The sequence below is a fragment of the Halichoeres trimaculatus genome, unplaced genomic scaffold (assembly GCF_033239565.1).
Source record: "Halichoeres trimaculatus isolate MK-OKI-2021-1 unplaced genomic scaffold, fHalTri1.1 fHalTri1_scaffold_23, whole genome shotgun sequence".
In the NCBI taxonomy this organism is placed as follows: domain Eukaryota; kingdom Metazoa; phylum Chordata; class Actinopteri; order Labriformes; family Labridae; genus Halichoeres; species Halichoeres trimaculatus.
The window spans coordinates 15,498,082-15,510,415 of NW_027437201.1; the positions used below are offsets into that span (position 1 = coordinate 15,498,082).

Consider the following 12,334-nt stretch of genomic DNA (forward strand, 5'->3'; position numbering starts at 1 on the left):
GGCTTCTCAGGTGAAACCCAGGCATGGCTGGGGGGCTGCAGAGAGCTCCAGCTCGTCCTCAGGAGCTGATGTCACTGATTCAAACATGCACTCATGATCAGGAGGAGTCACACAAATATTCCACCCACTAACATTATATGGCAGCAGCAACATGTGTGCTTTATGCATACACACAATCCGTGACCGCAGAGGTGAACTGGCGTGCTCCGAGCCGCACACACAAACACAAAGTGGCTTCTGAATAATACAGCTTCACCTGGCAGGTCATTCAGCTCTGCTGCCGTTAATGTGGCCAGCTGGTGAATGGTGGGGACGAAAGGTGAGAGGTGCTACAAGGAGCGATCAACAATGGGTGATGATGGAGGGGAGAGGGAGGGAAGGAGAGGGGGGAGAGAAAGGGAGCTTTTTTTTCAACTGGTGGAGGGAGAATCCATCAGTGTGTGCTGTAATCTGGTCTGGAGCCATGGACAGAAGAAAGATCCTCCTGGGATCAGGTAATGGGGAAGAATCTGACTAATGAAAAGCATCACTGCATTAATCCTGTCATGTTTGAAGGCTCAGAGACAAACAATTTTAATCTGTCAATGGCAAATTTAAGATATTTTAACAGGCTTCGATAGGGTGCTGTTGCAGGACCTCTGATACTTTGACATCTACAAGATTACAAGCAAAAATGTCAGGTGGATGCTGTCTGATGACAACAATCAGAGAGTGCACTTTTTTGCAAACATCACAATTTTAAGGTTGAAGAGCATTTTTATGCAAATGTTAAATTATGTTTCATTGAATCTTCAATAAGCTTCAAGATCTATAGCTTCTATACTGTGGAAATGCAATGCATTGAAGCTAGAACTCGTGTTTCAACCCAAGACTCCAAGTTATGAGTGCTGTGCAAAAGCTCCAGCTACCCAGCTACAATTTTCTAGCCCATTAAATGTCGTCAGGTTGCAAATGACATACTCATCTTGCAGGGTCATCCTCTAACAGAGCTGCTGCTGCTGTGAGCTTGCTCAGTCTTAGCCAAGAGCTCCTCGGAGAGCTCGGGTTGCAGAGAAGCCTCCATAGCTCAAGGCAATTAGTGGACAAAGCGCCTCATTCTATTATGGATGATCAAAACTCTTGGCTGTGCTTGTATGACAACTGATCCCTCTTTTATCCACTTCACCAGAGATGACTCCTGAAGACCAAGATTATAGCCAGGGTCCTGGAAGAAAACAGAATTCGAAAGAGAGGAATGAGTATGTCAGATAGAAATGCTCAAATTTCTGTACGATTCTCAGTGGTGCTGACAGAGATTACTGACAACATTCATTCCTGTCATCATAATATAAAGTTAACTGTATAGTTAATTAAACCTAACTTCTATTTTCCATCTATCTACCCATTTTCTACTGCTAATCCTATTCAGGGTTGCGAGTGGCTGAAGCCTATTCCAGCTGTATTTGGGCCCCCTGGACTGCTTGCCAGTCAATCACAGGGCCAACATACAGAGACAGACAACCTCTCACACTTACGGGCCATTCAGAATCACCAATTAGCCTGAAGAGCCTGTTGGACTATGGGAAGAAGACAGAGTACCCAGAGAGAACCCACTCATACATGAGGAGAACATGCAAATGCCACACAAAATAAAATGTTATTTTAGGTATGATTTGTACTGCAGCCAGCCATCAGGGGGAGCTGCTGGGCTGCAGTAGCTAGGGATTTCATTATCTTGGTCATATGGTGAACTTTTACAACTGTACCATCAGCAGTGCTTTCATGTATGGGTTCTTAGTGTTGTTTTCTAGCTGCACTGAGGCTGACAGCTGGAGTTGCAATACCAAGGAGTTCCCGCGCTTCCCACTCCAGTGATAAACATCTCTTCATTCATGTTTGGGTGTAAAACCTCAAACCTTTAGACTCCTAGTCTGGCTCCATTGATTCTTTAAGTTAACTGTCAAAGTCAGGCTAAATCCAATCTGGGTTTGTTTTATTTTGAAAGTCACTGGGTGTTTTTAGGTGGTTTCTGTGTACTACTTCCTGTCTTGCTTGATGTTCCCTATGGGGTAAATTACTGTGTCACATTCATTCAATGCTGCAAATGAAATCTTGCCATTATATTGACTATGATAATGACAAAAAACAATCGGTTGATACGGCTAGTTGGGTTGAGTTGGTAGCTGAAGATGTGATACTTGAGCAAGAAACCAAACCCTTAACTGGACCAGTTTGTGCCATAGACTCTACATCAACCTATGTGCATGAAGCATGACTCAGCACCTGACTGAAAAACTTCCTCCACAGTGATTAATGAGGTTCAGCTCTCCCTAAATCTCTATGTGCACAGACTGCTTTATCTTTGGCTACTTGTAGGGATCAGTGTAAAAACCAACAACCCTCAGGAGACATTCATCTCTCGTACTTCACTTTGCTGGAGGCTGCCTCATTCAAGGATTTGTTGTTGTTTTTTACTTGAGGGGGCGTGTCTGTCATCACAAAATTGAAATTTGTTTTGGTTTGAATTTCCCAGGTAACAGTGTGAAACAAAACTTTAAAACATTCAGATTAACATGATTTTCTGTCAGAAATGGACTCGAGTGGTGAAGAAGAGCAGGAGGTAAGTGTCCGATTCTGACATTTAGACTTTTAATGAGCCTGAGAGTTACTGTTTTATTTTATTACATGTCATCCAAAATTAATCTATTGTTATACGTGGATACTGTTTTAAAAGTTTGGAGCCCCACAAGGAGAAAAAAGGAGGAAACGATGCAAATTCTAGAAAAGCATTTTGTGTATAATAATTGTAATCTTCATTGATGTGGTGAACTATTTCCCATGCTAGCGATCTGTTTTCTCTTTCAAAGTTTGAGATGTTCATTGTATCTTAACTCATTAAGAAGCAAGAAAAGTTACAGATAGTGATCATAAACTGTAGAAAATTAATGTTAAGTGGTGAAGAAATCTCTTCTGTGCTGGTTAAAGCTTCTTTTGCAAATTGCAGTCCCTGACACACCAAGACCAGCCCATTTTTGGCTTGTGGAGCGCTCCAGCACTTTCACCTCTTGCTGGGGAGAACAATCATGAAAAGGGGAGACACATTCCAACATCTCCCAAACCATTAGTGCATGTTCTGCATGAAGCTTTACTTTCAGCCCAGGTTACGATCCAAAAGCTGAAATGTGAAAATCAAAGCTTGAAGGAGGAGAACACCTCACTGGCGGTGAAGGTGCTCAGAATCTCTGAATCTCTGGAAGAGCTGAAAAGACTTTACAGTGAGAAAGAAGAGATGAGGGTAAAGATAGAAGAGATGAATGATGACTTTCAGAGGGAGAGAAAAGCTATGCAAGACCTGAACAGTGAAAAGATGGAGGAAAACTGTGATCTAAGAACCCAGGTGTTGATTTTTAAGTCCCAAGACATTCAAATGCAGGAGGAAGTTAAAAAATGTGAAGAAAGGTGGCAGATACGAGTTCAACAGTTGGAGGGAGAGGTTAAAGAATCAAAAAAAGAACTTTCTGAAGGCAGGGCATGGTTTGAAAACCAAATCTTATCCCTTGAGGAAACTGCACGTCTCCTTAGAGATGAGAAAGCTGCAAGGCTGTCAGCTCAGAAAGAGCACTGCAATGAAGTAATGCAGCTTGTCAAGGAAAACACTGCCACAAAATTGAAGGAGTGTGAGGATGAGTGGCAGAAAACAGTGAGACTCCTAGAAGATGAGGTAGAGAAATCAAGGAGGGAACTTTCAGAAGTCACGACACATATTGTCTCCCTTAAGGAAACAGTTTGTCTTCTAAATGAGGAAGGTGCTGCAAGGATTCCCACCAATGAAGATCACTACAAAGTCCTGATCCAAGCCAAAGAGGAGGAAGCTGCCACCAAACTCAGGGAATGTGAGGAGATGTGGCAGAAAAGAGTTCAACAGCTGGAAGAAGAACTCGGGGTATCCAGGAGGGACCTCTTACAATGTACGACCCAGAAAGAAACACTAATGGCAAATCTGAATGCAACAGACCATATTCTAAAAGAGGAGCATAGTGAAAGGATTTCAGCTAGTGAAGAGCACCACCAGGAAGTTATTAGAACCATTGGGGAGAACGCCACTGCAAAACTCACGGAACGTGAAGGTAGATGGCGGATGAAGGTGGAGCAGCTGGAGGATAAGTTGGAGGTATCCAAGTGGGAGCTCAAAGAAAGCAGAACACAAATGGAGAGTATATCCAACTCTGTACAGGAAATACTTCACAATCAAAGGGATGACAGGGCTGCAGGGTGTCACTGTATGAACAAGGCGGATGAGATCGGAAAGCTGGAGACTTGTGTAGGGAAGATACAAATGGTGGTGAGGATGCTGGATGGGGAGGTGAAAAACCAGAAAGAATTAGTCAACTGCCTGTTCGACACAGTGAAAGAAGCTACGGCTGATTCAAGAAACCCCCAGTCAAAATTGAAATGTCAAGAACTGCAGGAAAAATTCAGAAAGGAGCTGGTTGCACTGGAAGATAGTTGGAAGAGAAGATTGATGGAGTTAGAAAGAGAACAAGCACTAGCTAATGAAGAAGTTGGCTCAGAGGAAACTGACCTTACAGTAAGTAATCCTCACTGAATCTTCTGTAGCATAAAAATGATGGTTTTATTTAATCAGAGACATACCTACTGATATGAGCTAACCGTTTACTGCTTTAAACTTTCTTAAAAAAGAAAAACAACACATATCTCTTTGTTATTTCAGGGCCTCATAAGCGGGAAGCAGAAAAGAGCGCCATGTTGGCCGAGAAGCTTCAAAATCTTGAGGCTGACCCGCAAGGACTCCTCTGCTCTGACTGAGTACAACCTGCTACAGGAGTAGCAAAAAAATGTCTTCTTTTTATTCTCTTTACCCTGCTAGCTTTCATTTTTGGTGGTATTGCGTCATTAAAAAAATAATTTAAAAAAATCATAAACATGATATACTCTGTATAATACTGGACGCTAGAGCAGCTTGAACAAAATATTTAGCTAAATCCGCTGCTAATTAACGTTTACCACACTGCGATGCTAATAAATGTTACTTTGGTTAACTTAACCGTAAAGTAGTAAAAAAATATACAGTATACAAATAAGTAATATTAACACAGACAACACAAATACTCACGTAGCTGAAGTCCATCCAAATATAAAGCAGTTTGAAGTCAGCAATGAAACTACATAAAGTTAAAGTCAGTCTGGTGCTGAGTTTAATTTAACAGCGGTAGTTGTGAACAGCAGCCACCAAGTGGCGCTATTATGCTACTTTCATCGAAAGTGGGTTTACGAGACGCTTCCGCCGCTCTATACGGCTTATATTTATATTTGTATTGTGTTTTATACAGTCTATGATTTATATAAAGATTTATTAGTACACGTTGATACTGGGATATTGTTGTATTTTTGATCACCTCTATTTTTTTGTTCGTCTTTTTATGCTGATCTGTGATTTAGTGCCACGTTTGAATGATTTTCAATTTATGAACGCTTTAACTTTTCATTAGTAAGGCAATAGGGTGTTTATTCTTAATATCATTATTATATATAAAACGTTAAATGTTACGTAAAAAGTCCTCTCTCGCCTTTAAGCACAGAAGCAGAGTCGCCCAACTAGGGGGTCACGTGACTTTATAAACCAATCAAAACTACGCGGAAGTAAACAATCACATGATTTTTCGAAATACTCTTCTTTCTCTGACAGTGATTTAGCGTGCCATTTGGCGACTTCATGATCATCCCTGGATCATTTTGCAGATTTCATACTCACGTTTCATTCATTCCGTTTACTATCATTTTTTTTTTTTTTTTTGATTGTAATCCGACGTTTCACGTTTCACAATGGCCAGCTCGTTCCCTGAAGTCGCGGAGCTCGTGGCGGAGGCTCGCGGGAAGTACACGCAGGTGTTCGGGGGAGAGGCTCCCCAGGTAGCAGTGTGTGCTCCAGGTAGAGTCAACCTAATAGGGGAGCACACTGACTACAACCAGGGACTTGTGCTTCCAATGGTAAAGTGATCTCTCTGGAGGACCTTTAATTTATGTATATTCACTTAATTTCCCCAACGGAATCTTTATTGTTGAAAATAAGTAAACATTGCTGAAGTAAGTAAGTTTTAATTACAGTGAAACTCCTTGTATAGTCACAAACTGTATTACAAGTAGGATTAAAAAGTAAGTTAATGTCAAATTCAGCCCAGCCTCACCACTACCAAAGTATGACACTTTGAACACACCTTTAACTATTTGACTACTTACGATAAGAATCCTGCAAAAGTAGGTCAGTCAAAAATACAAAGTGGTATTATTATTATTTCCTCAATATTCACAATTTTGAAGGAGCTGATGTCAGTAAGAGTTGCAGACATCATGCAGCCCTGTCATGCAAGAACAAATCATTTTCAAATGCCCAAACAACAAAAGAAGAACATTTTTCTGTTGATAAACATAGTGTGAATAATGCATAAAAGGGTAGCAAAGTCAAAAGATTGTTTGTCTGTCTGTTGAGTCAGGCTCTTCCCCTGGTGACAGTGGTGGTTGGGAGTTGGACCTCTGGCCAGGATGTTACCTTAGTAACAGTTACTGAAGATGCAGATGTGCCTCACCAGGTGAGCTTCAGTCTGCCAAATGATGGATCAGGGTTGACTCCAGGAACGCCCCGCTGGGCTAACTATGTGAAGGGAGTGATACAACATTATAGAGGTAATCATTGTGTAAACAGCCACATTGATGTTTCCTGAGGTTTACTTGAGCTAGGTATTACCAGAGTATGTTTACATCATGAGTGCTCTCCCCGTGGTGTTTGCAGCATCTCCTGTCCCAGGTTTCAGAGCTGTGATAGCCAGTAGTGTCCCCCTGGGAGGAGGTCTGTCCAGCTCAGCTTCTCTTGAGGTGGCTTTCTACACTTTCCTGCAGCAGCTGAAGCCAGGTCAGAAATGTATCACCAAGGCTTAAGTCAAAATTAAGTTACCCAAGTTTGAGCAGAAGCATGTCCTCTGCAATATGGATGAAAAGCAGGGGCATCAGTTTCTATTGTATGCCTCTGTGTTGGCTCCACAGATGATGGAGAGAAGGTATCCAAAGCACTAGCCTGTCAGCAGGCAGAACACACGCATGCTGGCGTGCCCTGTGGTATCATGGACCAGTTTGTGTCTGTCCTTGGCAGGGAGGGCCATGCTCTGCTTATTGACTGCAGGTAAAGTTAACAAACAACACAAATAGATCAATAAGTGAGTCCTGGGTGCTAACACTTTACCCACCACCAGGTCCCTGGAGGCCACTCCAGTCCCTCTGGCAGATTTGGGCCTGGTCATTCTCATCACCAACTCCAATGTGAAACACTCTCTGGCAGGCAGCGAGTATCCTGTGAGACGCCAACAGTGTGAGAAGGCTGCCTCCATCCTGGGGAAGGAAAGTCTCAGAGATGCTACCATGAAAGATTTGGAGGGTATGAAGTGTTAAAGTCTTGCACCTGTCACCTGTGCTTTTTTTGTCTACGGATTCACCATATCAGTGGGAAGAGGTCAAGATTTCAGTGTTCTGGTTCCAAGTGACATATGTGTCTGTGTACTTTTACTCTTGAATGCATTAAATGTTTTGCTAAAATGAAACATGCAGTTTCTCCACACAGCATCAGATTTGTGTAATATTTACAGAGGAGTGATGATAACAGATTTTTAGAATTGGGAAACTCTGAGTGCACAGATCACATTGTTAACTTGACTTCCCTCTCTTCTGTCAGATGCAAAGGACAAGCTGGATGATGTGACCTATCGCAGAGCTCGGCATGTGATTGAGGAAATTGAGAGAACATCCCAGGCTGCTGAAGCCCTGAAGAGAGGAGCCTACAAAGAGTTTGGAAAGCTGATGGTGGAGAGCCACAACTCCCTGAGGTACAGTTTCAGCAGCTGTTTTACATCTGTTCTACCTGGAGTCATGAGACAGGTGAGCGGTAACCTGATGCCCCTGTGACAGAGATCTGTACGAGGTGAGCTGCAGAGAGCTGGATGAGCTGGTGTCTGCCGCCATGGAGGTGGAGGGGGTGTTTGGGAGCCGGATGACAGGTGGAGGATTTGGTGGGTGTACGGTGACGTTGCTGCAGGCTAATGCCATCGACAGGACAATACTCCACATACAGGTGAGGTCACAATACCCTGAATATCGTTCAAAACTGCATGTGAAGAATTAGAGGAACCTTGAAAATATTTAATTTCAACTCTTAAAACAATCTCTTTCAGGAAAGCGTGCGCTTATTTCACTTCTGATGCAAGTCTTCATGTTTATTCCCTCAGAGACGTATTCTTACAGGATGTTGAATCCCTGCAATCATGTTGTCAACATATCAATCAGGCAATGATACGTGTTAACCTCTTAAGCCTGAAGGCTATAAAGGCAGTCACATCTAAAGTCAACAGCCAAAACAGGATGTGACGTCCTCTTAACTCCTGTGTGATCATGTCACAGCGGTAATAATATGTTTCAGAGTGTGATGTTTCAGACTTTAATATTCAGAATCATTATTCTCATCCTGCTGTGTGATTCAGACAATACTGCAGAGTCACTTCTGCCGTTGTTGAGCAGGGAAATTGAACTTTCTCAACAATTTCTGACTGTGTTTGTGGGAAAGCGTTTCTTCTACAATGAAGATTGTGAGCGGACATTGTTGGTTTGTTCACAGGGGATGAAAAAACGCTTCTCAGTGTCCTAGCTGTCACTTTAAGGGGGGCATTTCAGACAAATTACCCAGTCCCCGGTGTCTTGCTCAGACAGCTCCAATGTGTGTGTGTGTGTGTGTGTGTGTGTGTGTGTGTGTGTGTGTGTGTGTGTGTGTGTGTGAGAGAGAGGGATCGGGGGTATGAGCTGAGAATAATAGCGAGCTTCGTGGCGTCGGAGCCAAAAGTGTCCAGTTATTAGCATGCTGGTCTGGTCACCGAGGCCCTGCTGCCTTTCTGCTTTAACACAGTCAGACTTTGGGCCTGCTGTTGGCTGGCACCGTACTGAACCCTGCAGGAGATACATCAACAAAAACTTATCCCCAGAAAATCTCAGGAAATGGCTGCATTCACGAGGATGACATGTTTGCTTTGAGGCAACAGTTAAAGTGAGGAATCCAGCTGCTTTTTAAACTCTAGTTTTTATAAATCTTCAGCTCTGGAGACAGACTTGGCAGATTTCCGAACATCTTCCCTCTCTCTTCGGTATCCTGGTGACTACAGTGGCTCGCTAACTGTCAAAGGGAAAAAGTCTTTCTGGGGAACAAAAGAAACACTTGAACCTTCTTCATCCCTCGGTCCTCGGCATTCCTGAGCAGAGCAGAGCAGAGCAGAAGGATCCTCCAGACACCACAGGATCAGAAAAATCCCTTTAAAGATGCTGAATCTGAACTCACGGGTTGACAACAGCAACAGGAACTCTCTGCAGGACCCAGTCTCGTTGAACGTGGGTGGAGAGATTTACACCACTACTCTGGGCACCCTGACACGCTGTCAGGACTCAATGCTGGGCGCGATGTTCACCGGACAAATTCCCGTCCTCAGAGATAACAAAGGACATGTTTTCATAGACAGAGATGGGAAAGTGTTCAGGTACATCCTGAATTACCTGCGCTCCAGCTCTCTGGACCTGCCTGATGGCTTTTCAGAGCTGGCACTGCTCCGGAGTGAGGCTGACTTCTTCCAGATACGCCCCCTGCTGGAGGAGATTCACCAGTATGAAGCTAAAGTGCCTCTCAGCCTCAGAGGAGGGCCGCTGGGAGCCATGATCATGGTGAAGGTTGACTCCAAGGTATGTGTGGTTGGTTTAAAATTTAGATGAAGTCAGAGGAAAACATACTTGGTGCATCTGAGGATATAAAGCTCTGAAATATTTATGAATAAAACCAACACTCAGAGTTTTGGTTGCACACTCTTAAAATGAGATCAGTTAAATGGAGGCGTTAACTCAATCTGCATGGGGTTGATAAGCTAGCTTCTGTTTCATTCCAATGTTAAATTAAATTTAGATCCCGGAAAATGGATTGATTTAAAGATGCTAAAAGTCTTTACCCTGAGTCTTTAAAGATCTAATCAGGCTGAGTTTTAACGATTTAGCTTTCGCCAACCTTTCAGCTGCTGTTTACTGAGAATAGCTGCATCTGTTTGCAGAGACACAGAAACAGGTTCTGTGTTTGTGTACGCTCTGGAGAACACGTAGTCAGCATATTCCTCCCTCTCCTCCCAGGTGCGAGTTCTCCACTTCAACCTTCGCCATGGGCCTGAAAACTATGAGCTCCGCACGTGCTCAGTACGAGCCTTCTCAGTTGACCTCTTTTGCACCTGGACGGCCTTCCTTGCGCTACTTTGTGAGCACTTCTCCTACAGAACATCTCAGGGTCTCACAAGCCCACATCCCTCTAACCCCAGGCAGAACAGGCTGAAACTGGAGTGGGTGCCAAGACCTGAGGACCTCCCGCTGGAGCAGTACAACAAGCAACGCTACCGAGGGTTGGCTGTTTCTAACCCACCTGAGGTTGAGCGGACAGATGACATCATGAACCGGCACTGGAGCCCCTGTGAGATCACAGACATGCAAGGCTTCATGGAAGAGCTGCTGAAGGTGTCTCTGGCCGAAGGATTCAAGGTCGACCTGGTGATTCCTGATCCAGCTGAAGTTCTTTGCTGCACCTCTCTACGGCTGGTCAAGTGCTGAGCTCTGGACCGAAAAGTGAAAATAGAAATGTGACAAATGAATGAGCCATGGATGGTTCAGTCTGGTTTTCAAGTTAGGATTTTAGTTATTGAAGTTGACCTTTTATAGGTTAGATTAAAATTCATATTAAAAAAATAGAGCCACTTGTTCAGAATTTAGATTCTAGTCTTAAAACTTTTTGTATTGGTCCCTTTATCTGTTGCCCTAACATAGAATGAACCAAAAAATAGAAAACAAATCACTACTGTCTTGACACCTTTTCATGTATTTTGCATGAATAGAAAGATGACATTAGACTTGGTTGATGATTCACGTCTGATTTGCCCTCTTGTCTGCTCCTACTTAATAAAACCTTCACCCACACACAGCATTTATCTGCCTATACACAGAGCTTCATGGTTGACTGAACTGACCATATTCCCTTGTAGGAGGGGTGAATCTGTTCGCCCTTTGACTGCCTCGTAGGGCGAGTGAGATGAGTTATGATCTCAGTGTGTAATTTTAGTCTGGAGGAAGCTGTAGTAGAGGAAGTTTGGGGAGGAAAAGAAGTGTCTCGGCTGCAGAGGAAAGGTGTCTGGTTGCAGGAACAATCTGCTTACTGCCTCTTTGAACTTCCGTTGTAGGATTGTGAGGATGTGACAGCCGGATAAGTTTTTCACTGAGTCTGAATGGACAGCTGGATTAAACAGCTTTCAAATGATAGTACAAGAGCACCAACATGGTTTTCTCATTGTATGTTTTCATGTTTGCTTATCTGTCTTCAACAGGAGCGATACAGTGGAACTCCAACTTTCTATGTCACAACTCCTTCAGAGGGAGCTCGAGCTCTGAGTCTGTCATGACGTTTATCTGCACATCTCTGCAACAACAGGTTCATTCCTTTAATCAGCATTTATTTTTTTAACTTTGTGTATTTTTACAACTAAAATTAATCCTACCTTGCAGACTGGAACTCACTGAAGTGCATTGATGAGTAAAGTGCCTTCACTGTCAAAAAATCCTGTAAAATTTACATTACTTGGAAAATCATGTGATGTGTATGTAGGGAAACAGAGGCTATATCTCATGTTATAATTAAATGACTTCGGTGAAATGAATAAAGATGTTTACAAAATGTGAAACTTCAATAAACCTTGACGAAATGACAGAAATCATTTCTTTCGTCAAGGAGATTTTTTTTTTTTTCATTTAACATTTTTTGTTTTGTGAAATGTTTTCTGGTTGTTTAAAAATGATCATCTTTGGTGACATTTTTGGGAACTTGGTAAAATGGATTTTGCAGTGTTTGAAGTCTTTTCCAGCAAAAGTCATCAATAATGTGCTTTTCACTTCCAGGGCCACTGTTCAAAAGACCTTTCTGTTTACCCATGTAAATTTATTAGTGACCACTGTTTGTTCAAAAGAACTGGGCCTGTATTCTTTATTTTACAGGATATGATGGAAGCTCATTTATGCAAGATAAATAAAAAGGGAAAGTTACCAAAAGGTCATAATTATGAGATACTGTCATTATCGTGACTTGCCATTTTTAAACTTTTCATTTGTATTTATCTATTCATTTATTTGTTTGTTTATTTTTTTCACTGACGGAAATGGGCTTCCATATCAATGAGTTTAGACAAACGGTTTAAACCCGGCAGTAGGCGGGACTCGCTGAAGTAGCTGGAAT

At 42.6% G+C, this 12,334-nt stretch overlaps 2 protein-coding genes across 2 annotated transcripts; both read left to right on the forward strand.

The window, feature by feature from the left end:
- Positions 1-5,612: 5,612 nt before the first annotated feature.
- Positions 5,613-12,135, forward strand: galk1 (galactokinase 1). The gene is made up of 8 exons (XM_074663950.1): positions 5,613-5,988; positions 6,492-6,681; positions 6,788-6,907; positions 7,039-7,174; positions 7,245-7,426; positions 7,721-7,871; positions 7,954-8,116; positions 11,433-12,135. The coding sequence occupies exons 1-8, from the start codon at positions 5,824-5,826 to the stop codon at positions 11,505-11,507; spliced, it is 1,182 nt and encodes a 393-aa protein (XP_074520051.1). The 5' UTR covers positions 5,613-5,823; the 3' UTR covers positions 11,508-12,135.
- LOC141785576 (BTB/POZ domain-containing protein KCTD21-like) lies at positions 8,858-11,434 on the forward strand. The gene is made up of 2 exons (XM_074663951.1): positions 8,858-9,762; positions 10,198-11,434. Exons 1-2 carry the CDS (start codon positions 9,349-9,351, stop codon positions 10,663-10,665), a joined length of 882 nt encoding a protein of 293 aa, XP_074520052.1. The 5' UTR covers positions 8,858-9,348; the 3' UTR covers positions 10,666-11,434.
- Positions 12,136-12,334: the final 199 nt, after the last annotated feature.